At 52.1% G+C, this 27801-nt stretch overlaps 5 protein-coding genes across 5 annotated transcripts; 2 read left to right on the top strand and 3 right to left on the bottom strand.

Annotated features, from left to right (window-relative positions):
- Nucleotides 1-907: 907 nt before the first annotated feature.
- Nucleotides 908-2486, top strand: GGS23DRAFT_607478 (kinase-like domain-containing protein; the record flags this gene model as incomplete). The annotated part of the gene is made up of 2 exons (XM_051520058.1): nt 908-1212; nt 1262-2486. 2 exons carry the CDS (start codon nt 908-910, stop codon nt 2484-2486), a joined length of 1530 nt encoding a protein of 509 aa, XP_051368120.1.
- Nucleotides 2487-3957: 1471 nt separating this feature from the next.
- GGS23DRAFT_616048 (uncharacterized protein) lies at nt 3958-5856 on the bottom strand. Its single transcript, XM_051520756.1, has 3 exons — nt 4568-5856; nt 4412-4491; nt 3958-4335 (listed from the first exon to the last, which is right to left on the bottom strand). Exons 1-3 carry the CDS (start codon nt 5482-5484, stop codon nt 4199-4201), a joined length of 1134 nt encoding a protein of 377 aa, XP_051368119.1. The 5' UTR covers nt 5485-5856; the 3' UTR covers nt 3958-4198.
- GGS23DRAFT_316655 (MFS general substrate transporter) lies at nt 5805-7615 on the bottom strand. Its single transcript, XM_051512846.1, has 2 exons — nt 7384-7615; nt 5805-7321 (listed from the first exon to the last, which is right to left on the bottom strand). The coding sequence occupies exons 1-2, from the start codon at nt 7451-7453 to the stop codon at nt 5994-5996; spliced, it is 1398 nt and encodes a 465-aa protein (XP_051368118.1). The 5' UTR covers nt 7454-7615; the 3' UTR covers nt 5805-5993.
- Nucleotides 7616-11307: 3692 nt separating this feature from the next.
- On the top strand, nt 11308-13654 carry GGS23DRAFT_585310 (heterokaryon incompatibility protein-domain-containing protein). The gene has a single exon (XM_051517368.1). It carries the CDS (start codon nt 11376-11378, stop codon nt 13356-13358), a length of 1983 nt encoding a protein of 660 aa, XP_051368117.1. The 5' UTR covers nt 11308-11375; the 3' UTR covers nt 13359-13654.
- Nucleotides 13655-16940: 3286 nt separating this feature from the next.
- On the bottom strand, nt 16941-18982 carry GGS23DRAFT_316608 (pyridoxal phosphate-dependent transferase). Its single transcript, XM_051512845.1, has 2 exons — nt 18666-18982; nt 16941-18593 (listed from the first exon to the last, which is right to left on the bottom strand). The coding sequence occupies exons 1-2, from the start codon at nt 18843-18845 to the stop codon at nt 17130-17132; spliced, it is 1644 nt and encodes a 547-aa protein (XP_051368116.1). The 5' UTR covers nt 18846-18982; the 3' UTR covers nt 16941-17129.
- Between the last annotated feature and the right edge of the window lie 8819 nt (nt 18983-27801).

Here is a 27801-nt window from a genome sequence, read left to right as displayed (position 1 = left end):
CTTAATAATAAATAGTCTATACCTCTCCGTTTGAATAATCGCGGCTTTCGACGCGTCCAAGATCCGCCTACCTAACTGCCTTTGAGACCCGCTCGGCGTTGGTGCAAGATGTTTCTCGACAGCCGGGGAAGAGGACAGGTTGGATGGATACCATGGCGATCATATGGCTGCCTGAATGGAACCCGGACATGTAGCGTCAGGACAGAGCTTCTTGGCTTGGTGACAAGGCACACCGCGCTTGGGTATCGGGCCCAGCTCTGAGACACTTCTATGCCTGTTGGTGATATTAGCGCAACCAACCGCAGCAGAAGAGCTGCCAACAGGCACGACCGAGGGCCAGTGGAAGCGGTCGTCGTCTGGACTAGGGCGCAGCCCATTACGAGGGGGCGCGGCTGTGCCGTATGCCAGGCCAAGGGGACGCGGTACCAACACGGCTCACGAGGAGGCGTGTGTTCGCTCATCGCACGCCTGTTCTCACCTCCCCAACCAACATCCGCTCGTGAATCCGCTGAGGCAGGGGAAAGCGGACTAGACGACACCGGTAACTAGACCGACGCCTGAGCGAGGCGTGTCTTGTCACTCTGAGCAGCTAGGCATCTACAAATCCGATTTAACCCTTGGGATTCCTTGCGAACAGGAGCACCGCCCGAATCTGACTCTTCAGCGATCGTATCGCGCCATTTGCCCTTCCACGCTGAACTACCTATGTATTCCTAGGTCGCGTACGTGTAGTACCTACAACGGAAGTGGGCCGTGCTGGACTGGCCTAACAAGCGTCTGGACAACCCCGCTCGCCGGATGAGTACTACTTACTATTTCATTTGAATTGCTTCTCATTCCTTCTTCCTCATCATCTATCTACCTTACGTACGTCCACACTATCAACTCGCCCATACCCCGTGCAACCATGCAGGAAAAGATCTTCTGCTATGCCAAATTCAATGTCGACGCTCTTCTTGCCCTTGCCGAAAAGCTTCGGGGCCGACCATGCACCTGCGACGTGTCAAAGCCACCCAAAGCTGGCAGCCTGAACTGGGTCATTTTTGTCTCATTTGATGATGGAATTGACTGGGTGTTTCGTTCCCCGCGCACCGGTCCGTCTACGATCCTCACCGACGAAACTGCCTCCAAGATGCTAGTGAGCGAAGCATCCACTTTGAAATACCTGAGAGCTCATTGCTCCATTCCTGTTCCGGAAGTTTACTCTTATAGGTAAGCAGGGCCTGCATTAATACAGCTTTCTGGTTACCGACCATCATAGTGGCTCCAAGGACAACGATGTTGGGGTTCCGTATATTCTGCAGAGCAAGGCTTCTGGTCGTGCCCTATCAGATTACGACTGGGCCGATTGTTCCCGTGAACCATCGGGATATAAATTGCCTTGGCCACTCCTCCCCCTTTCGGATCACGACCGACAGAATATCATGCGTCAGCTCGGCGCTATCATGTCTCGCCTATCAGAGATTCGCTTTGAACAGATCGGGTCAATCTTTGAAGACCGTCATGGTAACTTTTCCATCGGGGAATGCCTCTCCCCGTCACTTCTCTGGCAATGGAGAGACTCGATCGAAGAAGCAATAGATCGAGGCCCCTTCTCTGAAGAAGGCCAGTACTTGAACTCTCTTATCTCAGCATTCACCTCTCATGCCAAAGAGCTTTACCTGACACCACATACCTTTTTTGCACCGATTCCCGACTCTCTCGATTATCCCACTTGGGATAGCTATAGAGCTGCTGCAAGACGATGGAATGACTTCGTAGCAATCGGCAACAAGATAGAGAGTAGCAAAAACCGGCTTTCGTACTGTATTGCAGGCCAGTTCCTGCACAACATGATCCCTCACCTTTCTTCTACGGCAAATGGCGGTTTCACCCTTTCTCACCCAGATCTTCATTCTGGCAATATATTCGTTGACGAAGATCTCAATATCACTTGTATCATTGATTGGGGTTCTGCGACATCTGGTCCTATCACTGAGTTGCTCACTACCCCAGGACTAGCAGGGTCAGCATCGCCACCATCGAGGTCACAAATTACTGCCTTTAGGTCATGCTTCAACCTAGGAGTCCCAAAGATCGATCCAGACGTCTGGAAGAAAGCCGACAGGATGTGGTATTTTTCTCGGCTAGTTCGTCTACTTTCCAAGCAGGATTATAATCTCTTCAAAACATTGTACGAACTCGTGTACGAGATAGAGGATGAAGGGGCGGTAGGCTCGGTGGATTACGCTCGGCTCTTCCACGAGCAGGCTCAGCAGGAGGGTAACAAGCAACTTTTTGCCAAGCTACGCGAGGATGACGCATCGGAAGAAGAAGTAAAGGAAAGAGAAGAAGCAGCATTTCGCCTCGAAAAAAAAAAAAAGTCGAACAGCCTTGCCGTCGCAAGAAAGTTGACACTGATGTCGGAAATGAACCCAGGTTTCGTGGCAGATAAGAGGCTGTGGCGATGGATTGGGGATGCTTTGGGGCAAGTTGACTCTGTATAGATTGCTTTTCGTGCCTTGATAAAGGCGTGTCGGATTAGGGTAGCAAAGCAGAGCTGGGAAGAGACATACAGTACAATCGGCCAATTAAGAGCCACTGGCCAGGTCAGAGCCAAGCTAGCCGGTTCCCAGATCTAGACGGTATTGCTCGTGCATGGGGAGCAATTTTCAGTAGTAATAATATCCGGGAAAGCAGTTTAAGTGGCATGGTGCTGCTCTCCCTTGGCAACTAACTCGTGCCGTCGGTTTCACAAGGTGTCAATGTTAATGGAAGATCTCACGTGGTCTAATAAGACTCAATATAGGTAGCTCTAAACGAATGAGGTTGGTACGACCACTGCGACGACCTAGGCGCTACGGCCCCATGTCTCCCATCATCATCTACTATAACCAATTCGACATACACATCTTCCAACCGTTGTGTCAACCGCCCGGAGGAGCTGACTCATTGGCCCACAAGATCTCCATAGCCAATAAGACGACATCAGCCTTGAAGCCGCACAAATTCCGCTCCAATCTGGATGGTTTCCCCAGTTGCATCAACGTCAATCTGCGAATGGTTAATGGTTCCGATCAAGCTAAGGAAGAAATGAGGTACTGCTAACAAATGGGAGCAGTGTACTGCCGCTGATCCCCCTAACTTCCGAAACTCTGCCACTCTCCCAATTGCCGGTGCTGTCTACGACTCTATATCAGCAATCTCCATGGAACAACGTTAAGCTCGTCTTACTATTGTAGAACCAGACACTATCTCCTGAAATAAAATAACCGCGATCCGGTAATGAAGATCCCTCCGGGGGGGCAGGCACCCAAGAAGGGGTTGGGGGCGGAGCGGGTCGTTTCTTTCCCATTCTGAAAAGAGATGATCGAGAAATAGAGTACGGATAATATATGATTGAACGATAGTAACTGAGGTGTCTGAAGAATGAGAGTGCTATGGGAAGAAACAGGACGTCAGGCTGGGTCACTCCATATTTATACACGAAATCTAAACGGCACATATGGACCCTATCGTAAACCCAAGTCAGCCCAGTGTGCCTATTCTAGATACATATTAAGAACCAACAATCATGGCAGTGCCCGGCGCTTCCATGATGCGGGCCAACGGCGTTCGGAAGCGCCAATGTGACGAATTTGCGGCCAACAATTGAGACGTCCAGGAGCTAGGCCGCCAATTCCCAAACAGTAATAGGTCGCCGCTGGGACGGTTATCTCGGGGCTTCCCAACTTTGCGCGCCTAAAGCGGCCCTGATTTGATCAATGTGGCCTCTCAACTTTTCTCTCACGAAGTCACCGCTGACGCTAGCGGCCAACAGCCATCACGCGAGCATTCCCTAGCGGGTCGTGAGAAGGTCGCCCGTGGCGGAGTGGCAGGGTGTCTGTTGGTACTGGTTGACGGGAACTGGAATATCACCATGTTATTACAGAACATCCCGCAAGGCAAAGTCGTAATAAATCCATGACTAGTGGCAACGGCGTTGTCTACGTCTATGTCCTTCGGATCCAATAGCCTGCGAAAATCGGCTGTGTCACGCCAACGGGAGGGTCAAGGCAACCAAAAGGTAATAGAAACAGTCCTTAACATGCCATTCATACACCCTGACTATATTTCCTATGCCTAGCACGTAATATTGCTGGAGGCTTGTGCGCTGCTCCCAGTCCTTCACCGTACGGGCCCCCTTTTTCAGCAATGCGCACACCCCCGTGTTCAACCTTTATGCGGGTGCGCTGATAGGGTCCTCCTTGACAGCACTGTGCCCGTTGGCCTCTCCGTTGGCCGCCGGCGCCGCTGCCTCTGCCTTGAGCCTGCGCTGGCGTTCCGCTCTGCTCTCGCTGTTCGGGTCGTAGTATGCTGCCCGTCACACATCGTCGTTAGTTTGGAGAACGGAGAGGCTGGCGCAAAGGGATGCCATCCCCCTTCCACTTACGCTTCTCGCCGAACACGGTCGTGCGGATGCCGCGCCGCGGCCCCTCGTACCCGCCGGGGATGACCCGATGCAGCACGCACCTGTCGGCGCACGCAGTTAGCACACAGAACCTCAGCCCCGGAGGGGGTAGGTCGCTAGACCCTCATTATTACCTACCTGTTGTCCCACATGGCGACGCTGCCGACCTCCCACTTCCAGCGCACGGAGTGGTCGTCGGCGGAGTGGATGTGGTAGGCGAAGAAGTCGAGGAGCTTGTCGGACTCGTGCTTCTTGAGCTCGGCGAAGCCGGTGACGAAGCCCGTGTTGATGTTGAGCGCCTTGAGGCCGGTGACGGGGTGGGTCCGCACGGCGGGGTGGTGCGAGTCGACCGGCGGCCGGTTCGGGCCGACCCCCCACAGGTCGAGGATGGTGTCGTACTGCAGGCGCGAGGTGTGCACGGCGTGCAGGCCCTCGACGAAGCGGCGCAGCGCGGCGCTGAGCGTGTCGTAGAGCCCGTAGCCCGAGACCCAGGCGGTGTCGCCGCCGACGGCCGGGTGCTCCTCCATGCGCAGCAGCGAGTACGACGGCGGGTTGATCTCGAACGACGTGTCGGCGTGCCAGTCGCCCAGCGGCCACGGCGTGTACTTGAGCACCTCGCGGTGGTCCTCCCTGCTGCCGTGGATCACCACGTGCCGCACGTCCTTCTGCGCCGGGTGCCGGTCCAGCGTCCCGTAGTGCTCGAACAGCCGCACCTGCTGCTCCGTCGTCAGGTCCTGGCCCCGGAAGAAGACGACGCCGCGCTCGTTGACGAGCAGCGCCAGCTCGTCGAGCTGCTGCGGCGTCAGCTGCGACAGCTGCACGCCCTCCAGCACCGTGCCGATCGACTCCGTCAGGTCCGTGGCCTTCGCGACGGCGAAGAGAGCCTTCTTCTCCGGATCCGCGAAGGTGGCTCGGTCCTTGTCCGGGAAGAGTTGCTCCCGCACCGGCTCCGGCGGTACATGGTCCTTGATCCTGGGGGAGAAGTTCGGGTGGATCGTAATAGGGAACCCGGAGTCCTCCGAAATGTGTTTCAGCGCTTCGAGGTTAGCGGACATTTTGCCAGGTAGCCTGTCGCTGGTATCCTGTTCGTCTCTTTTCTTCTGACACGACAATCCCCTCGTGTATCTTCACCCCCAGTGTCGATACGCTCGACCATGCGGCCATTTATAACCCCCACGTGGTTGCGATCAGAGTCTACCGACTAATATGGCGTGCGCGTACATTCTTCCTATGGGAGGGGTAGCCGATATCAAGCGGGAGGGGGAGCCGATATCGAGTCGACAGATAGATTGGCCCGGAGAGGTTACCTCGTCGATGGCGTGCGGATGGGTGGTGATGGCATCAACCACCAGGGGTCCCGAACTTCAACCGTCTGCTGTAAACTACTCATAGACTAAAAACTTGGGCTATTCACTAGCGGAAATCCGGCGATTCTAGCTATCGATCTATGCATCTACATGGAGATTCCGGGGTGCGAGAAATGCGTGGTACTGGGTGTATCCCCTGGGAAACGTGCTCTGACAGGCCTCCCGTACCCTTCCTTTGAAGAGACTGATTACACGGCTTATTCCTTAGTCTTACTAGATTCTTCTCCTCCGACTTCCTCAGCCTGGCCCTCGAGACTGAGGTCGTCTTTGCTGACACCGAATTCCTTGATGACTAGCCACGCGGGAAAGACCGAGATCCCCCACAAGCCAAAGTTGATATAGGGGCCGCCTACCGCAGCGATGATCGGGATGGCGTTCAACCCGTAGCTGACTGCCTGCCAGGCCGACTCGGTGCCCCGCAGGAGGGCGGAAAATCTGATGATCTCCTGCGGGCTCGAGGAGAGCTGTCCGATTATGAAGTAGGAGAAGTTGTAGTTAAGCTGGAATCCGATGACGAGGAAGACGAAGACCCCGAAGGCTCTCCCGAAACCGGGATCGACCCAGTCGAAGGTGGGCTGCGTCCGTTGGTACTCGGTGACGTTGACGGTGAGCCACAGCCACCAAGCGCCCTGCAGCGTCAGGATGACTAGAAATGCCCATCGCGACCGTTTCCTCAGGGCTATCTGGTTCTGGTCTAGCCACACGCCGAGGAGATTTCCGCAGATGACCGCGACGATCCCGGATACGAAGGAGCCCAGAGCCCGGGCGCGCACGCTGAACCAGAGCGCATTATACGTGAAGAAGACGGCCTCGGAGTACACACCCTGGCCGATCCACAGGACGATGAGCAGGAATCTCCTGTCGAAAAACGTTCTCGTCGTAGCCTTGAACTCCTTCCAGGGGTTATCGAAGGTGCTAAGTTGGACCGGAACGCCGTTCGCGCGCTGGACCTGGGATGGGCGATTTATGAGCAGGGCGATCAGAGTCCCGCTAGCCTGGAGAGCTATAAATATGAGATACACCGTGTGGGAGACCTTGCCGGCTTCATTGCGATCCACATTTAAGCCTAGGTTGACGGCGCCGCCCAAGATCTGGCCGACTCGGGTGTACGTCAGCCAGTACGCCACCATCCTCGAGCGGTTTCGCGGCTCGGGGTAGGCAATGGCAATGGCGGCCTCGGCAGCCCAGAATATCCCTGCCGAGATACCGCAGAGGGCGGCGCCGACGATGACGAGCCACTGGACCCCGTACCGGTTGTTGAGGTAGAGCCCTGCGCTGTACGGGGCGTAGCCGATGGTCCCCACGAAGAGCGCTCCCTTGATGCCGATGTACTTGACGATGCCGCTAGTCAGCCAGCAGGAGACCACCATGAGGCAGAAGGTCAGCGCATTGCCGGTGTTGACCAGGTAGGGCGACTGGGAGCCGCCGGCACCGAGAGAATTCATGGCTCCCCATAGGCCCGGGGCGGCGAAGCTACACAGCCCGAGGATGGTGGCATTGTACAGCACCGATCGATACCATTTCACTATTAGCGGCTATTAGTAAACCACGCCGGTCTCGAGAAAGGGGGCCGCGTCTGTCGCTCACCTTCCACAGGCTTGTTGTCGGGCCCAGGGGCCGGTGAGCTCTCCGGCGGAATCTGCGCCGTATCTGCCATGGTGATTACTCTGCGCGGATAAACTAGTTACTCGAGGTCGACTTGGTGCTCTCTCCCGGGGGGACGGGTAAGGGAATTACGAGCGTGGCCAGCGGTTTATCAGCAAGGCGAGGGCTCAGCGGACGCGGCGATCAGCTAAGTAGTCCCTCTCGGTGAGTCGGTCTCGCAGCGTCGGATTCCGCATCCCTGGTAAATGGCGTCTTACCTGAGCAAAAACGCGTGCCTTTTTCGCTTTGCAGATAAGCCGTGTCCGCACCGACCGGAGGCGCGGCCGCGCTGATTCGCCCGCCGAGAGTTGTGCAGCGGCGTCGACCACGAGCACGTCATGGCGCCCCTGAAATTGGCCATTCTTCTGCCTCTCGCAACAGTGTCTCGGGTAGTTCCGGTTGTGGCCAGACCTAGACCGTTTCTTCTCTTCATTTCCGCTTCTGGAGGGGATTATACCTAGAAAGTCAACCAATCTCAGCAAGAGCACGAAAGCACGTCTTTAACTCTGGTCTCCAGCATGTTGCGACACGAGGCAGGGCGAGATAGCGGGGTCGCGTCGTCTCCATTCCCGACTACACTAGCACGCCCCCGTTCCTGCGATCCCCGGTAGACCGAGCTGGACTCACGTATTGCCTGCTTACGTTCTGCCGGTTTTTTTTCTTCTTGTTTTTTTCGCAATGCCGTGAAACATCCATGCTAATTGCGACAATAGGTCCGAGCATCGTCAACAAGCCGGATTTCGTGGGATGTGCAGGCGCCAATCTGCGATGTTCCCTGCGTAGGTATAAGCATGCGTTGCCGTCTTTCTCAATACTCTACTATCGGAGACTCAATCCCTGCTGGCGCCAACCACGTACGATGATGGCAACTATAATGACGACGCTGATTATAAATTAATCATGAATGGTGTTAGGTTGGCTTCTGTTATCCTTAAAATACCGGCATAGGAAAATGCAGAGACCTGTATTCCCTTGTTCGGTGCTGTACTCATAGGCCTGTATTGATGGGCATGATAGATAGGTAGGTGTTATAAAGAGACTCTGTAACCTAGGAATACACATGCCTATATGTAGGGTAGACAACGAGTTACTATCGCCGGGCGCCCTGACCTGGGCTGACCGACAGCTGGCAGACTGCCGGCAGCTTCTAACATTTCCGATTCTGCCCCTCATCTATCGAATGCGAGGTACCTGGGTACCAAGGGTAACTCAGTGATAGGTGGTAAATCTTTTGTGATGTGGGGCGTCAAGGAACAGAGGGGTAATTTTGTACCCACTGTCCTCTCAAGCCCCTGTCACAGCGGGACCCCGCTACCACCACTGCACCACCACTCACCATTTCGGCGTACGATGCACTTCTAGGACAATATTTGATTTAGAAAAGCAATCAGTCACATACCCGTTATTACAGTGATTGAAAATCTATTCAAGAGGACATTCTGGTGCCCCTTGTAAGGAGCAAGGGCAAAGCTCAGTATAGAGCGGGCTTATCGCTTAATCCAGTTAGAGGTTGACGACTTACAGGGAACCTCAGAAGTCTTAGAGGTAGAGGGTACAAAATTACCCCCTGTTCCTTAGCGCCCCACACCACAAAAGATTTACCACCTACTTGAAGTAATGCTGAGCCACTGGCCACCAGACACCAGCCACTATAAGCCACACGATCGTGGGGTCTTGTTGCGCTCGTCGATAAGTCGGGCACCGTCTTCTGCGTCTTCCTTCGCTGGACGCAACTATTCGGATCGTGTGCTTACGCCGAGTGCGCCTCCTGGACGCGTGCACCTGCGATAAAAAGAGCCACTGCTGTCGAGTGGCTATCCCGTCGCTATTCGCTAGTTATTTAGCACCGGCGCTTCCTCTGGTGGTGAGTCCCTCCCTCCATCTCCTCTTCCCCTTTCCCAGGCCCGCCAAGGCGATCCTGTGCCGTCGATGCTACAGTGTTTATTCGCCGTTCGCCGCCAGAAATCCTATAGGGCCTAAAGCCCGGCTGAATCCGGGACCGGGCGGGAGATAGAAAGCATGGCGGCTTCGGAAAAGAACCCCGCCGAGCTGGAGAAGGCGGCTAGCCTAGCCCACGTGCCACGGTCGGAAGAATACGACAAGATGATATCGGGGATGCTGTGAGTGCTCCCCGCCGCCGCCCACGCCACGGGGTCTCCGAGAATCGAGCATCAAGAGATCTCGCATCCTAGAGGAGGCGCTCTGACCCCGAATGCCCACCCGCTAGGTACAACGCTCTAGATCCCGCGCTGTCGAAGGCGCGCTTCAGGGCCCGCGCTTGGATGCACAAGTACAACAGCTACTTCCCGGACGACCCGGAGGCCGACTTCGGGACCCTGGCGACGGCGCGGCTGGAATTGCTACGGCAGCTCTTCGGCCGCGTCGGGGACGGCGTCTTCATCGAGCCGTCGATCGCGGTCGACTACGGGTGCAACATCCGGCTCGGGCACCGGTTCTACGCCAACTTCAACCTGACCATCCTGGACTGCGCGCTCGTCACCGTCGGCGACCGCGTGCTGTTCGGGCCCAACGTCTCCCTCATCACCGCCACCCACGAGACCGAGGTCCAGAGCCGCCGCGACGACATCGAGTACGCGAGGCCCATCGCCATCGGCGACGACTGCTGGCTCGGCGCCAACGTCGTCGTCCTCCCCGGCGTCACCGTCGGCCAGGGCTGCACCATCGCCGCCGGCGCCGTCGTCACCAAGGACGTCCCGCCCTGGAGCGTCGCCATGGGCACGCCCGCCCGCGTGGTCAGGAAGGTGACGCCCCTCGAGGAGGTCCCGGAGCGGGCTGGCTAGAGCTCGGAGGGTCATGGCAGCTGTACGCTTTGGTCACTATCGCTATCGGGGAATTACCTGCCTCACGGGAGGCTTAGCGCTTATGCGGCACTTACCTGGATCATTTGGAATTCGGGCAGTAACAGAACTTCACGGGGCCCATCTCCCTCTTTCGCATACTCTATGACACCATACGATGCAGCAAGAGAAATGAGTCTCACCCAGGAGAAAAGTATTGGCTTTATGACAAGTGAGAATCGTGCACTCCCAACGGAGCCTTGGCGTCGAAAAATCCCTCTACCTGAGGGTTAGCTACCTACAAAACACGAGCGGAGTCCGGACAGGCCCATAACGGGAACGTAGATTGGGCAGCTGATATACCGTGACTAGAAGTTAAGGGATCCATAGCTTCCCAGATTAGCCAACTTGACTCCTGCGCAATGTCGAAACTAGTTATGATATTTAGATATTAATATCCACCACTCCTCTTATTTTCAGCCGCAACTCTATTGGTCGCGCTAACCACCCACGCTGTGCTCCTCTGGGTTCTCTCTTCAACTTACGGTATGATAAGGGAGAGGGTACCTGTGCCGAATGAGATCCGTTCTGTTGATATTGTCGGGGCTAGGACTGGTCGTTACGACGGTTATCTCGGATTCGAATTTAAGCACCTCTAGGTTGAAGTTGGGTACTGTCTCTGGTTTCGGCGGATAGATCCACGTAGGGTGAAGGGAACCTTTGGGTTATCTTGCATATATTAAATGATGCCGACGTGGCATAGGCAGCTCCAAGGACTGGAAGATTTGGGGCCCGAAAATGGCATCCTGTATGTAGAGCGACGAACAAGCCCTGTCCCGTTCCGAATGACGCCGGCTTCTACTTGACGTACTTACACGAGGCTCGCCAACCAGATGAGTGTTCGAAATGAAGATTATTGTATCGCCTTGTTGTCTCTGCATTGCTACCGTAACATTAAAAGCGTAACGTCACCGACTTGCAGCCTACTTTCTTCTCCGCATCTTATCAAGTCAATATTTATATATTAATTACGCAGTACGTCGAATGCTGAAATCTTTGTTATCTCTTGAATACCTACACTTCAACACATTTCAAAGCAGAGCAAGGATATTGTCGCTTTCGTTACGAGCGTCCAAGATGTCAGGGGGAAAGTATCGTCACTTCCCTTTAGATCACACACGTCGAGATATTCGATTGCTACACTTGCTGCCGGGTCAACTTTCGAATCCCATATCCTGTCGTCTATCTCACAACCATTTGGATGAGAACCCAACATATGTAGCTTTGTCTTACGTATGGGGAGACCGGGATAACCTCCAGCCTATCACACTTGAAAGCGTTGGTTTCTCGGTGACTCTCAATCTCTACACTGCGCTTCAATATCTTCGAAAGACCGACACGGAGCGAATTCTTTGGATCGACGCCATCTGTATCAACCAAGACGATATCCCAGAGCGAGAACATCAAGTCTCGCTGATGGACCAAATCTATGCGAATGCTCAACAAGTTTTCTGCTGGCTGGGAACCCCGAACGACAACGGAGTCGTGAATCCGCAGGGCGATATCGTCGTCCCTCCAACTACCCACTACCCAGGACCCAGCGACGAAGTCGACAGCTTCGGCTCCCTCACGAGTCGCTTCGGCGGACCTACTAGCCCTGAAGTTCAGAACACTCGATCCGCCATCAAGTTCCTAGATATACTCAGCGGCTTAAAAGAAGCTGGCCATCCAATGGATTCAGGAATTTTTGAATACGGTTCCTGTGGATCCTGCCCAAGCTGTGAGAGGAAGGGATATCATGTTGAGATAGCACCTTTATTTGAGGGAGCATTCCAGGTCCTATCCCGCTGGGTTGATAATGCCTGGTGGGACAGGGTATGGACCATCCAAGAAGCTTGCCTTGCCAAGGGATCCTGGATTGTTATATATCACATCATGATACCTTTCGAACTGCTAGGCTCCGCTCGATACTGGTTGAACATCCATGCAAACTTCTGCTGTATAGAGAGCATGGCGAGTGCCCGGGATCCCGAATTCAGAGTACTCAAAAGGTTTATGATGAAGGTATCGGAAATCACTCGTTTAGAGCAGGTTTATAGCCGACAGGAGCTCTCCGATCATCTTCGAGAATTCCGCACACGACAAGCGGGTGACCCACGGGATAAAGTTAACGCGCTTCTGGGAATGTCGATGTGGACGCGAGCTGCTCCTTTGAAGCCCAACTACTCTATCGAAACCAAACAGGTGTATATCAACACCATGATGAATATCATAGAGGAGACAAACTCTTTAAATATTCTGCAAGGGGTTCTGAGACCATCTACGATTCCGAATCTCCCGTCGTGGGTTCACGATTGGACTGTTGGTGATGATAGAGATGGTGGATTTCGGCAGCTGGATGGGGATCCTACGCTATACAGCGCAGGCGGCGAGTTGTCTAAGGCCAATTTGTGCCGCAATTCCGAGCTCCTTACGGATGGGTTTATGGTTGGCAAGGTCACATCAGTGGGGCCTGTATGCGACATCAACGATGCTGCCGCGTTTATTAACGCTCTAAGAGAATGGGAGAGAATGATCCCTGAGAACGGGCTGGCTCTCGATGGAGCCTATACGAACGGCCAATCCCGGTCGGACGCCTTTCGAAATACTCTAGGCGGGGATGTGGTACACGGGAAACAACAATTAACGCGTATGCTTGGCCTTCCGCCGCCGCGTTACGTTCGATCCACGGAGGACGACCGAGAACTATGCCGCGACTGGTGGGACATTATCGCTACTGATGAAACACAGGGAGAGGGAGTTCCGGTCGAGTGGATTTTGCATTTTGAAGTGATTGTTACGTTAACCGTCCGGGATACTCGCTTTTTCCTCACGGATCAGGGGCTCATGGGCATCGGACCGCCGGGGATGAACGTTGGCGACAAGGTATATGTGCTTCGAGGCAGTGGACTGCCTTATATCCTGCGGGATACTGACGACCAAAACCCAAGTCGAGAAGGCTGCCACCATCTCGCAAGACTTTGTTTCAATCTCGTTGGTTCTAGCTATGTTCACGGAATTATGGATGGTGAAGTCCTCAAGGATCAGACTAAGACTCAGGTGGAAATCCACTCATGTTAAGCTCTGCCAGATAATACCATCTCGCAGTATCAATCGGGTCCTGGCAGACTCTTCCCAGTCACACGGACCCAGTCTTCTCTGATTTTTCACGCGTTGAAGCTATCTTGGAACTTTGATTGCTCTTGTTGGTTTCTCTTGAGACAAGTGTTTAACGAGAGGAATTAGTCGTTTTCGAACTCATAGATTTCCTTTCATCAATCAATTGAATCTTTTGATCGTTGATGTCGCGGTCGTTTTGATGGTACTCGGGGGGTTAGAAAGCCTACCTAATTAATACAGCAAATGGCATGGTTGTGACAAGCTCCGAAAAGAGTTCCTGGCCCAGGAAAGCCCAGTAAGGCAACCAGGAATGGTCTACAGTAATTCAGGCTATTGAGTCCCAAGGTTGGGCTATCCCTCCCTGGCCCATTGTCGCGAGGAAATTTCACCTCGCGTCTTAGTATCTCGATCGCGGGTTTCCGGCATACTGGGTTATTTCAGTATCCGATAATGTAGGTATTATGTAGTCTATCCGGCTTGGACGCAGCACATGCCACACCTAGTCTTTACATCTCTGACTACCTCTATCAAGGATAGCAGAGGCAGCATGGAAGTCTCTACAAACGAATACCGCGCTCTCGCCCCTCGTAGGTACTTGGCGCCTAATTCACGTTGCCGACAGGGTTAACAGCATGTACCTATGCGACATGTTGCTTGTGATCGGCATTACTCGTCCTATTATAGATCCGGCTGTCCCAGGGCTGCATAATACCAAGTACCTAGGAATGTTCGAGAGGGAAGCGAAGAGCCACGATGAATAATCCTTTTAATTATTTATGTGACATATCATTTCCTTACAGGCAGCTCGATACGGATGTGCATATTTCCACGCCGTCGTACCTTGGCCGTCCAGAACCACAGCCCTGGGCCTCGTGGTTGATAATTATCCCGGAAGTCGAAGCACTACCGGGGAGTTTCTATTTATAGAAATAACCTTCTTTTTTGGTGATGCCCGCGAAAAGGGGCTACGAGTTTGGGCACAGTGTTTCGGGCCTTTTATTGATCGGATCCGTAAGCCCAAGACTCGGCCGCCGTCCGCGCCTGGCTGCCTGACGAGCCTCCTAGGCATGCAGAGAAGCCCTGGGCAGGATGGGCTTTTCTGGTTGTGTTGTGGTCTCGTCCTGGCGCACGTCAGGGCGAGACATTGCCGCCCGGGGAGGAAATAAACGACGCCCACGCAGCCGCCGAGAGGAAGTTTTCTCGCGGGGACGCATCCGACAGCTGGAGAGCAAGAGAAAAGGAGTACCAACCCTTCCCGATCGGATGCCAATCTTATTTCCCGGCTGAAGAATATATCCACCAAGCCATACCTGCAGGTAGAACGTGTGCTGAACAAATTCGATGCTACCAGGCCGAGATAACCCGCAGAAATGCTCCGTCATAGCTAATTCCGTCCTGGGTGAAAGCATGCCGCATGCCTACTTACCTTCCATGACTCCCCCCCTCTCCCCCCCTGTAGCACGCCGCCGTCCGTAACTCGTCAGGCCTGCCTGTGCCCAAGTCCCGAGCCCCAAGCACTACCGTGACAGCAGGCCAACCGCGTCGTCCGAAGTTCTTCTGGCAGTGGGTAATAGGGGTCCTTCTGGCACTTAGGTAGCGAACCGCCGAGAGAGGGCTAGGCCTTGGATCAGGAGCGCGTTGCGACGCCGCTGACGGGTGACGACGTGCGAGTCGCTGTGTGCTGTCTGGGGCTGTCTCGTAGATCGGATCGACGGGGGCCACCCCCCCGCGGGAGATGGGCGTCAATTTCGATATGTATTGCGTCACATCGTCGGAACCCTATCCGGGTGGAGATTCGGCGCGGATATAGGGGAGACCGCCCAGACGGTTGACACGTCCGAGGCCATCGAGCACCCTAGCAGACGGCCTGGGTCTCCTCAGCGTCGTGCTTAGGGGGCCGCCGCGCGCGCTGGGCACAGATGAGGTTACCTACCCCAAGGCGAAGCGCGACGCTAGATCAGAGCCTTCGTCTCGCGGCCTGCCTTCAGCGCCTCGCCGTGCGGGTAGCTATCCGTCGCGCAGCTTGCGAGCCAAGCGGCTCCTCTTCCACCGCTAGGTATTATCACGTCGGCTTCCCCCCCCCCTGGCCGCTCTCGCGTGACCCCAACGGCCGTGACAAATACCTGCGCGCAAGACGCCAGCGTTCCTCTGCGCTGCGGGAGCCATCTGGTCTCAGGCGCCGCTGCTGCCGAGTTCTCGCCAACTGTGCCGTCTCCGCGGTATTATCTCAGTGCATGTCGCCCACTCACCTACGTACCTACTGCTCGCCCACCCACCTACCTACACAACGCACATCTGCACGTACACGTACATATGTACGCAATGTCTCTCTCGCTCGCTCTCGAGGCGCCAGTGCTACGGTAATTTTAATTCGAAGAATTTTCCACCTGCGGGCGCAGAACGCGCGCGCGCGCGCCGCCGCACATGCACGCGATCAGAAACCGCTGTCAGTTGACGACAGGCGTAGCGGAGCTCTCATCTCGCTTACGGTGTGGCGAAAGGTAGCAGTCGACGGCGCCGCGGCGGGCGGCAGACAGGCTGGGCCCTGTCCTCCTCCTCCCTCTTCTCCCCTCACCCACCCCCCCTTCCCCTATCGCGCATTACGGAACGACGCGGAAATTTCGCTGGTGGGGGGGGGGGGGATACAGCTAAGGAGGTTAGGTAGGTAGCCTCTCTCGTAGCTCCTCGGCGCGCGCGCGCGCGCCGCTAGGTCGCCCGCGCGGCCCCAACCGGGGGGAGAGCGCCGGCCAGCTTGGCCAGCCAAGCCAAGCCCATTCCGTGCCCTTCCCCGCACCGCACCGCTGCGCAGGCACACACACAGACACACACACCCTTACTATAGTAAGGCGTAGGGTAGCCTCGGAGATTAGGTCGCAAGGCCGTCCTGCCCAACCCAGCGAGCTAGCCAGCCCCAATCCCCTCCTGTTTCGGTGCCGAGCTCGACGTTGGCTGCTGTGGTGCTTGGCCCTGCGGTGGGATAGGGGAGAGGGGGGTACACAGAGGAGCAGTACCAAGAAGAGGGGTAGGAGGAGGGGGCGTCCGCTGTGCGTGCCGGGGCGGGCGGCTCGGCGAGCTCAGCCCCCGGGCCACGTGTGGGCGGCCTGCCGCGATGCCAGGACGGGCTCCGATCGGCGTGCACACGAGAGGGGGGGGCCGGGTCGATCCGGTCTGCCCCAGGGGGCGGCTTCACAGCTCCGATGGCGTGACTACGGGCAACGGTAACACATCCTCCCCGTTACTCGCAGACGTTCCCGGCTCGCTCAGCGTAACAATACTTCCCTGCTACCGCCGCTCACTCGCATCGCTATGCATCGAGTCATGTCTAGGCCCCGTCCATCCTCGGTTAATGCTGTAGGTCTCTTGCTTGCGTAGTGCGGCACGCAGGCTCGAAAAGCCAGAAATTTAGGATCCTGTGGTCAGCGTTAACTCACCCGCATTCGTGTCACGTAATATCGGCGATTATGGAACTACGAGGACGAAGAGAGCAGGATTTCGAGGTTACGTTCATGGCATAGCTTCGCTAACCGAGCCAACTAGCTACCTAATACATACAGCGGAATGATGCGAGCGGGCGCGACAAAGTGTCTAGGGGAGTGGGTGCGAACGGGGGCGGGATAAAAGGGGGGGAGGGAGGGAGAAAGGGTCTAGATTCGGAGGCGGTCAAGGTTGGAGGCGTGGTGGAAGGTGTAGAAGGTGTAGGAGGGGGGGTATCTCTGTAATCTAGCTACATCGTCAAGCGGCTTCGGCGCCACCGCCCTGCTTGACCCTGTCGGCCGCCTGCACGGCGAGCCTGAACTCGTCGACCAGCGCCTCGGTCTCCTCGAGCCCGGCCGAGACCCGGATCTGCGTCGGCTTCATGCCGTACCGCGCGGCCCAGTCGAGTCGGCCCCCGTACATGCACATGACGTAGGCGAAGGCGAGCGTAAAGGGGGCGCCGAGGTGTGGGCCCTTGTGCACATTGAGCGCGTCGTAGAAGGCCGCCGTCGTCGCTACGTCCTCGAGCTCGACGCTCAGTAGGCACCCGTATCCCGAGATCTTGTCCGGCCGCATGAACTGCCTGTAGTGCGCGCCCGACGCGTTGATAGATGGGTAGAAGACGCGGCAGACGGCGCTGGCCGGGTCCTCGGCGCACGACTGCAGGTAGTCGGCGATCGCGGCGGCGTTGGCGTTGAGCTTGAGCGTGCGGTCGATGTAGTCGCGGCTGTTGTGGTCGATGACCTCGGCGTCGTCGATGTAGAGCTCCGGCACGTAGTAGTTGTCAAAGAGCGTCTTGAGCTCGTGGTACTTGCGGGACGCCGGGTTGAGGATCACGCTTCCCGCGATCGCATCTGCGTAGCCGTTGAATGATTTCGTTAGAGAGGTAACAAGCATGTCAGCCACGTACGTGATGTCGACGTTCGCCCAGCTGCCGATCGTGTCGTCGATCGCGAGCACGACGTCGTACGTGCTCGCCAGCTCCCGGAGCTTCGCCAGATCGGCGGTCTCGAGCAGCGGATTTGCCGGGAACTCGGTCCAGATCGCCTGCACCTTCCGCCCGGCGTCCCTCTCTTCCTCGAGAAATTTCTCGAGGTCGCGCAGGTCCTCCTCGCCGCCATTGCCGAAGAATGCGAGGCCGGGGCCGAACTCCTCAAAGACCACGGGCGTGTTTATGAACGACATGCCGAAGAGCACGGTGGTGCCGGCGTTGCGCTTGAGCATGTAAGTGTGCGGCTTGAAGATGGAGGCCATGCCGGTCTGGAAGAGGTAGACGTCGTCAGGCGTCGGCCTCGGCTGGTCGCGAGGGGTCAGCGAGGAACGCCCCAGGTGCTGCACGATCCGGTGGCGGATGTCCTGGTGCGCCGTGCTCTCGAAGCCTGGGCGGACGGACTCGGCGGTCGGCGTCGGGAGCTCGGCGAGCGACGCAATGCGCTTAAGATTCGCGTCGGCGAACCGAGACGAGATGCCGGCACCGGGCGTGACCCAGAAGTTGGCGACGATGCTGAGCCACTCCGACGGGAATAGCACGGCAAAGAAGCGATCCACCGCGTTGAAGGTACGAACCACTATCTGGTCCGGCGGAACGGGCTTCTTGCTGGTGCCGTCGTCCCGCCTCTCGGAGGTGGCATATTCAACGCACTCCCTCGCCGACTGCAACGACGAGAACAGCAGGCACGCTTGGTCCTCGGCGTCGGTGTACTTGAGGACGGCGGCGGACAGCTGCGCACAGAGCGTGGGTTAGCCAGGCCGGGGTGCCGCAGACGGGATCGCAGGCGGTGGGAGTTCTCTCACATCGGCGATATCTTGGTGCGGCTTCATGCGCGGATAGACGTTCTGGAAGGTCCCGATGACGGAGGCCGGGTCGGACGCGAACTTCTCGACCGTCTCCCACCCCGGCATATGGACGGTGACGGAGTGGCGCGGCGCAGGCGGCACCGCATGGCCAAATGGCGTCGTTATGCTACCAGACATGGTCAGCCAAAAAGCGAGTGCGGCGAAGGATCGGGAGGGGGGAAAAGGAAAGAAAAAATCAAGGAAAGGAAAAAGAAACGACCGGGGATGGGAATGTGCGGTGAGATGCCGCCGCAATCCTAGCGCGAGAAAGTGAATGGATCCGACGGCGAGGCGTGTTTTTTAAAGATAGCCCGACGGCTGCAAGGTCAGTCTCGAAATAACCTCGTGGAGCAGGCCAACATAGGTACGGGCGAACAAGTATACGTGGAGTTAGGGGTGCGCCGCGGAATACATGCAGATTGCGGTCAAGGGTATGGACTATAGGGCGCCCTCGGAATGTAACCGCGGGTGCAATGGGAATCTAGGCGGCGCTTGGCACACACCCGCTGGCGAGAAGGTCTCCAGCAGCGCCGTAGGAGAAGGGAGGGGAGACGAGAGAGGGTTTGGTGATGTCAAGTTGTTGGGTCTCTGCCCCCGCTCCCTCTCTCGCTCTCCGTCCGTCTCGCGCGCGCTCCCTTTCGTTCTCCGTCTGGCCGTGGCGTGGAGGGCAGGCCGTATCGAGGCTAGACGACGACGATTGTGATAAAAAAAAAAGTCACTAATAAGACCAAAAGGGGCATCGTGTCTTTCCCCGTCGTGCGTTCTCTCTAGCTCCCCTCCCTCCAAGCCTCAACCGCGCGCGCGCACGCGAGTTGCGCCACTTATCATCTCCCCCTACAGCGCCAAATTACTGTTCGCCAAGGACGAAGAGAGTTATCAGCTCGCACGATAGGAGACGGAATTGTCACGAGCCCGTGGGCGTTGCGCACTTGCGTCAAGGTAGCGCACGCACGCACGCCCGCACGCGTTCGCACTCCTCTTTACTGCCGGCGTGACGATGAAGGGTAGCATTTCGTGTTGGCAATTCCGAGATGGGGAGAAGAAGGGGAGCCCCCCTCATCCCCATCCCCTCGAGGCACATCGGTATAAAACTCGCAGCAGCATAGATCAATAATACCGAACGGGCCTGCTTTTCGGTAGCGACTCTCATTGGCCTGCCCCCGTGCCCCGGCCACAATTTCTCTACGGCACGGCTGCAGGCAGGCCAGAGGAACCGGTCAACTCGATCCGAGGACAGTCGCATCGGAGGGCGTCCCGTATGGAGAACGTGCGGAGGTGCTCATTATAGAAGAGTTGCGCCTGCGTGGTTCTAGACGGCAATATGACGATACGAGGTAGCAAGGCAATCCTGAGCGAGAGACAAAAATAGACGACGGCGACGCGACCAGAGACGCGGGCGACGACAGGTCGGATGCGAAGAGATTGCAGCGTCTACGGCCCATCACATTTTGCGGTGGGCCATGACGGCATCGCCAGTCAGGTGAGCACGCGGGACGGGGCAAGACACAGCGAGGGTATCCGTCGGAGATGAGGAGCGCATCTATCGCCTCGCTAGTCCCTACGAGCCTGTCGTCACCTCCACCCGCCGGGGAGGGGAGGGGGTGCGTCTGGGTGTCGGTGGCAACGCAGATGCTAGACAATATTTCCACGGGTTATTAATAGCAACCCGTCTTTCGCGCATCGAGCAGCCTGCTCGACCATCTGCCATACCATACCATGGCCCATGGCCTATGGCCCATGCCCATCCCCTATCTCACCTGCGCATGTATGTATGCATGCACGCGCAGCGAGCGGCACCCCTCCCCCCTTCGACGCGCGCGCGCGCGCGCACAGATCGACATTACATGGAGCAGTAGGGTGCAGCGAACTGGGGAATGGCACATGCTTCCCGCGTCGTGCCATGACGTCTATTCTTGCCGCTGCTGGACGGATCCCAGCCGGGTCCGTCGGGCGAGAGGTTGTCGTACCTATCGCTTAGTAGTGGAGATGTCTCGCGGGGAGAGAGAGTATTTGTCAAGATCGTTGCAGGCATCTGCCGCGCGCGCTCGACGGATTGCGATGCCTAGCAACCGGGGAATGAGGTCGGAATCCTCTCGCGCTTCTTCTCTTCCTCGCCTGCCCGCTCCCTTATTTTTCCCCCCTCCCTCTCCCTCTCTCCCCGTCTCTCTGTTTCTCCGTCTCGCGAATTGAGATCTTCGAGGAATTGTGGAGATGGGTTCTTTTCCTTCTTCTTTCCGCCGCCATTGTCACCTTGCCCACATCTGCCCAACGACGAGAACGGGGGGGAGGGGGGGGTTGCCGGGTTGTGGAAGCCGATCCTCGAAGCTCTCCTCTTGGACTCTGCTGCCAGTCTCCGTCGGGACAATTCCAAGTCGTCGAGTTGCGCGTCGATATTGCGTCGCCGAGGCTCCCTGCTGCAACCCTAATCGCTCTCCCTCATCGAGGCAACGAGACCGGGACGCCAGGCTCAACGGGCAAAAAGTCGGACGCGACACCACGGGAGATTATTGTCGGCGCACGTGCTACACGTGCAATTCAAAGATCAATCGACCCCTCTCCCTCCCCTTTCGACGATAAAAATAGAAGCTGGGCGGGTTAATCTGGCGGCGATCCATTGGCGAGGTTCGGATGGCTGCGAAATTCGAGACCCCCGCGAGCTCTGCAATGGAAGGTGTTTGCCGACATTGAGGAAGGAAGGCGAAATAGGTAAATTATTTTACTGGCCGGAAGAGGACGTGGTGGTTATTCAACTGGTACTTCTCTCCCTCAGGTACCTACCTCCCTACGCACCATGAACCCGGGGGGTGCAATGAGAGCCGTAGACGGGGCAGTCCAGGGTAGTCTAGGTAGGTTAGGTGGCGTGTCTACACTGATGGCGGGCACCTAGTAGGGGTCGGGTGGGTACATTTACCACCTATAGGTTACAGTGCACTATAAGGTAGGTACCTGGTATAGGTAATAGGTATAGGTACTCTCGTACCCGTTCGGCGGCAGTGTTTTTTTTTTTAAGTTTTCGCTTATCAGGGTGACGCCGACCCAAGCCGGTGGGCCGGCAACGTGCCCCCCGGCCAGCGTAGCCTGACCTGGTCCGTCGAGGCTTAACTCGGCACAATGCATAACTACACGGTAACGCTTAGGTACATACCTATCTACCTACCCGGGTGCTCGCCGAGTTGTCGAGACAATATTACCTAGGCATAGCAGCAAGCTCCGTCGCAAATCCTCCCCCGAATGACTTCCCCCTTTCACCTGTATACCTACTCGCTCGCTGCATTCCATTTTCAGCCACCTTCCTGGGCTGCAAGAGCTAGCTAGCCTATGGAAAGGTTTATTCCGTGAATGATTTCGGTGCGCGGCTTGTTCTCGCCCTCTAATCTCGGCGCAAGCGGTATCGATAACATTCACTCGCGATGAGAATCACACAGAGTTAGCCGCATCATATGACATCGTACCTAATACCCCCCCTCACGTAACACGTTCAATATCGGGCGTCAAATACTAATCAATCTGTGTAGTATGCCAAGGAGATCCAAGAGGAACCGCCATCCATCTGCGTCAAGAGCCATTCTGAAAGAATGACGACCTACTGCGCCATAACTCCGAGCGTATGCCTCATTCAAAGTCCAATACACGCGAGCCGTTATCGCCTGCCCTCGGCCGCTTCATGCTTCATTCCCCCTAGGATAGCGACTCGTCTCTCTCGCCGTCTTTCCCTCCGTCGATCCTCTGGTCGAGGGCCTGCTCTTTACGCTCCGGGCCGTATAACAAGGGGATATGCTTGGAATAGGTTTAATTTAACTAATAATTCTATAGGGGGTCTCTTAGGTCCTTATTCTTCTTTAAGTCCGTCGTCCCCTTCTCGTTTTAATATATCTTAAAGGTACCCTCGTACCTTTATACCTTTATACCTTACTACCGAAGCTATCCGAAGCTTATCTAGGACTTTTCCTTAATAGGTTCCCGAGGTAATAACCTTAATACCCGATATTATCCTCTTAACCCTTATAACCTAATTATTAACGTAAGGTTCTATCCCCGTATAATATTATCTCTTCTTATCGAAGAAGCTCGTCTTTAAGCGTTAATTAGGTACCTAGGCTCGTTAGTTAATAAGCTTATTAAGGTTTTATTAATAAAATAACTTAATAGCTTCTTTTATTCCTTCGGTAGTAAAGTATTCCTACGGCTCCTAAGTCTAGTAACGCTTAGCCGGCTAACCTTATTACTTTATTAAATATTTAATAACTTTTCCGGTTTTAGCGGAATCTAATACCTTATCTACCTCGTAGTCTTCTACCTTAATCGGGGCTACCTCCCGTAAGACCTAATTAAGGTTAAGTAATTTCTAATTACTAGCGCGGTAAGGTTTAATAAGGAATACGTAAAAGATACTATAAATACGCTAGCCTCTCGGGAATATTAAAGTTACGGTTATAAGAAAAACGACCTTTTAAATCTTAAAGAAACCGAGCATTTTTTTATCTATCTTTTTTATAAGGCGTTTGGTTTTAATGTTATAAGCGTTTAATATAATAAGTTACCCGACCTTTAAAGGAGGTTCTTCCTTTCGGTACTTATCCGCTTATCCTTTTATTCGCTACCGTATTTTCTTTAAATGCTACCTAGCCTCGTTATATACCCTAGTTATTTAATAAGTATAGAGATTACTTCCTGGATTCTTAGGGATACCTAATAGGGAATTATATGCCGCTAAGTATTACCCGTAGTTAACGTAAAAGGGTAATATACCGGTAGCTATTAAAGTAGTATTATTATAAGTAAATTCGGTAGTAGGAAATAGGCTTTCCTAGTCGCTTATTTCGTAATTTACGAAGGCGCGTAGGTATACTTCTAGGATTTAGTTAAATCTTTCCGTCTACTTATCGGTTTAAGGATAAAAGGCGGTACTTATTCTAGGTTTAATTTCCAGGAGCTTTAGAATATCCTTCCATATATAGGAGGTAAATCGTAAGTCTCGGTCGGAGATAATATCTAAAGGGATCCTATATAGCCGCTAATAATTACGAACGAAAATAAGTATTAAGTCCTCGGCTTTTTTACCGTCCTTTTTTAACGAAATAAAGTACGTTATTTTAATAAAGGGATTTATAATAACCTATATAGAATCGTAACCGTTAGATATTAGTAAGTCCGTAATAAAGTCTATCGCGATTATTTACTAGGGTCGATAATATAGTTCCATAAGCTATAGTAATCCGAACGGGGTATATCGGGGTACTATAGTAGTACGGTAAGACATACCCTCTTAATGCATTACGTGATACGCTACGATAGGCCTTATGCCTATATAGAGTAACCATAGCTCCCGTAAGTACGGGATATGCTATGCTTATTATTTAGATTATTACCTAGCTAAATTACTATCTTTACTATTTTTACCTTAATTAAAGATTCGTTTTTGCTATTAGATTCGTCGTTCTTCGATTAGTATATCTATTTTAGTTATAGGCGCTTAAGTTACTTTATCGTACCGCTATAGCCGAATAAGTAACTTTTGCGTTTTACTTCTTTTCTTCTTTTACTTCTTATGCCTTCGGGCTAGCGATTATTATATTTCTACGACCAAAGGACATAGCTAAGATACGATAACTATATTAAATTCCTTACCTTTCGATTAATATAGCGATATTAGTTTTATTTATCCTAGATTATCGTACGTATTATAGTCTTTAATAAAGTATACTTTCGAATAAACCTATCCGGGTTTTTAATATCGCGTACGCTTTACTCCTCCTTAGTAGCGACTACCTTATAACTTTTTCGACCCCTTAATCCTTAGTTTACGGAGTTTTTATTACGTTATTAAGATTTAAAGGATACCGATCGCCGTCGGCGCCGCTATTTAACCCGCGAAGTAGCCCGCGTTTTACGTTAAATAAAGTATTCCGCCTTATGGTTATTTATTTATTATAGGAAGGTACGTATAAGCCCGGGAACTTTTATAACGATATTATTATTATTAAGATAATACCTAGCCCTTAATACTTATAACGTTAATAAGCTATCGATATTACGATATAATACGACGATTAGATCGCGTTTATACCGATTAAGACATCCTTCGTATAGTTATTTATTTACTATACGGAGGAACCCGTAAAACCCGAAGAACTTTCGTCGTAATACTACCGCTACTAGGGATAGTACTTAGCCCTCGATATTAATCGCTTCCTCGAACCGCTAATAATATAGTATATTTCGTACGAATAAATAAAGCTTATAGCGATTAAGGCAGCCTCCTTATAATTATCTATCTATTATATGAACTAGACGTACGAGCGCTCTAGTATAAATTACGATAACCTATACGACCCGCTACTTCCTTATTAATACTAAAGGCGGATAAAGGCTAATAGTAATTATGCCTTAGCCGACCTTACGATAGCTTCTTTTTCCTTCTAAACTTATTAATCGATATAAATTAAATATATAGATATTAATAACTTATTATACTAGAGGTATTTTAAGATACCTAGGCGTAGCGACTTAACGATATAATATACGATATAATATAGATATTTATATTAATAATATAGATAGGAATTAATAGATTAATAGCTACTAGTAACCGATAGTTTTAAAGAGAACTAGGAATTAATATTAATAGAACTACGTAGATATAGAGGATTAAGGAAACGGAACTAGAATCGAGTTAATAAGTATACCTATATATAAGCTAGCCTTATATTATTAATTAATAGTTAGTATAGCGAGAAGTATTAATATAGGCGTAAAACGGCGCCTAGCGGTAATACCGTTAATACTATTAAATAACTCCCGATAAATCGAAACCGGCCTATGGCTATAACCGGTATCGTATCTAGCGCGATCCTTTACTCGGGATTTATTCCTTATACGTATTACCTTAATAAAGGTTATACGTTAAGAGTTCTAGACCTTAATGGAAGGAATTATCGTCGACTTATTTATAATAGTTAAATTATTAATCTAGGGAATACGTATCGTATTTTAATTAGGCGTTAGCCGACTAAAGAAGCTCGTATAATACCCGGACCTTATCGATCGGGATAGTATAATAGATAGTAATATCCCTATACTAAAGAAAAAGTATTAGGATATAAATAATAGCTATTATATCTTTACCCTTATATTAGATAATAAGACCCTTACTATTCCTCTTTCTACTTTATACCTCGTACCGATAGATTAAACGGAGTTCGTAACTAGGAAACGGAGTAGATCGCCGTTAAAACCCGAAGTAATAAAGACTAAACTACTAGTAAAGACCTTAAGAGTCGATACTAGCTTTCCGCCCCTATATCCGCCCGAAGAAAAGAAGGACGACGATAAAACTCTTACTTAGCTATTCCTTACCCGCGGCTCTATACTTATCCCGTTAATTCTTATAGTATTATTTTAAAATAATAATAACGGGGCCTTTAGTAGCTAGAATATACCGGTAGCTACCCCGATTATCGTAATACTAGTTATTAGATTCCCTAACCTTACCGATTATCCTAGGCTTAAGTTTAATAAATATAATATAACCTAATAATTAGAGAAGGTAAATCGATTATTTAACCGCTACCGTATAAGCGACGACGATAAGATTAAGGAAATCGGCGAATAAATTACGACTAAGATTATTAGGGAGCGTATTAACGACGTTACGAAGGATTAAACGATCTAAAGAGTTATCGTTATAATCCTAAAGTACCGTTTTAGGATTACCGATAGATTAGGCTAAGTTAACGTTAAACGTAAACTCGTATAGCTAGAACGAGGTAACGTAATTAGCGATCTTAAGGCGATCTTTACGTATCTTATAAACTATAAACGTCTTTCTAAGCTTATAAACGATAACGGAAAGCTTCCCTAGAAAGTAGGATACCTAATCGATAGATTCCGGATATCCTTAATTATAAAGTTCTATAAGACGGGAGATTATAATTATAATAAGATCGGAGATATCGATTACCGGATTCTTTATACCTAGCTTTATAAGTAGGCGGAACGTCGTATAGTAGTATAAATTACCGATAAGGCCTAAGCCGAAGAACGACGATAGTAGAAAACGGTAACTTTCGAAGAACCCGAGAAGCTTATAATATAGATAGTTTAACGATTAACGACTCCTAGCCTTTAAATGCTTTTACTACCGCCTCCTTCGTAGCCTAGACCTTTTTACGGCTACCTAAGTATTAATTAAGAAGCTAGTATATAAGCCCTTTACGACCGGCTTAACGCTTTAAAAATAAAGATAACTTCGTAAAACTACCGTTAAGATAATAACTCTTATAGCCTTAAGGATACGTATAGCGCCGATTAATAATATTAATAGGAAAACCCGTTCCTAGTAAATACGGTTCGGAACCTAAGTCTTTATAACCTATAAACTAACGGAAGAACCCTAATAGGCTTTAGACGTAGTATTATACTAGACTACCGAGGCATACGTAGTAGGATTTTATTAACTTAAACGAATAATTATAAGGAATTCGAATATTAGTTTTATAATACTTTCAATCGGTTTTATAACTATAACCGTTATCCGCTACTAATGGATATAACCTAGAATCGGTTCTACCATAGGAATAATAAGCGATTATATTACTTCGAGAACGGAAACCTAGATAAGCTAGAGTTAACGTTAGTCCTAGGATCGATTATTACTTAAGTTAAGCGTAAAGGAAAACCGATCGCTTATTATATTTTATTTTACGTATATTAAAGTAAGGAATCTCTAGAGTAAGTACGTAGGATAGTATATTACTATCTAGCCGGAAAGCTAAAGCTTATATCCTTCGACTTACGATACTTTAAGAGCGAGGAAGTAATATTAAAGTAGGAAAAAATACTAAGAGCTATATCGGAGATTAACGTTATTTAAATAGTCGAACGTAAATATAGCTACGAATTATACGAGACGGGGATCTTAGGTTATAATTAAATTAAGGGTCTTATCGACGACGAAGGTATTTATTATTATAAGGATATTATTAAAACGGACCTAGTCGAAGTTAACGTAGTTAAGCAAGCTAGAGGTCCTAACGGCGAGTATATCGAAAGAGAAGTACCCGATTAAGAGGATATAGAAGTCCTATCGTTATAA

This window comes from Durotheca rogersii, assembly GCF_024521655.1.
Source record: "Durotheca rogersii strain YMJ 92031201 chromosome Unknown GGS23scaffold_32, whole genome shotgun sequence".
NCBI classification, from domain to species: domain Eukaryota; kingdom Fungi; phylum Ascomycota; class Sordariomycetes; order Xylariales; family Xylariaceae; genus Durotheca; species Durotheca rogersii.
The sequence above is the reverse complement of the archived record's forward strand: the minus strand, read 5'-3'. Positions and strand labels throughout refer to the sequence as shown.

Excerpts from the sequence above, each read along its gene's own strand:
- GGS23DRAFT_585310 (XM_051517368.1), top strand. The coding sequence starts at position 11,376 with ATGTCAGGGGGAAAGTATCGTCACTTCCCTTTAGATCACACACGTCGA.
- GGS23DRAFT_616048 (XM_051520756.1), bottom strand. The coding sequence starts at position 5,484 with ATGTCCGCTAACCTCGAAGCGCTGAAACACATTTCGGAGGACTCCGGG. Across the intron at positions 4,492-4,567 it reads GTCGCCATGTGGGACAACAG|GTGCGTGCTGCATCGGGTCA; the intron begins GTAGGTAATAAT and ends GTGCGCCGACAG. Across the intron at positions 4,336-4,411 it reads GACCGTGTTCGGCGAGAAGC|CATACTACGACCCGAACAGC; the intron begins GTAAGTGGAAGG and ends TGTGACGGGCAG.
- GGS23DRAFT_316655 (XM_051512846.1), bottom strand. The coding sequence starts at position 7,453 with ATGGCAGATACGGCGCAGATTCCGCCGGAGAGCTCACCGGCCCCTGGG. Across the intron at positions 7,322-7,383 it reads CGACAACAAGCCTGTGGAAG|TGAAATGGTATCGATCGGTG; the intron begins GTGAGCGACAGA and ends AGCCGCTAATAG.
- GGS23DRAFT_316608 (XM_051512845.1), bottom strand. The coding sequence starts at position 18,845 with ATGTCTGGTAGCATAACGACGCCATTTGGCCATGCGGTGCCGCCTGCG. Across the intron at positions 18,594-18,665 it reads CGCACCAAGATATCGCCGAT|CTGTCCGCCGCCGTCCTCAA; the intron begins GTGAGAGAACTC and ends CTCTGTGCGCAG.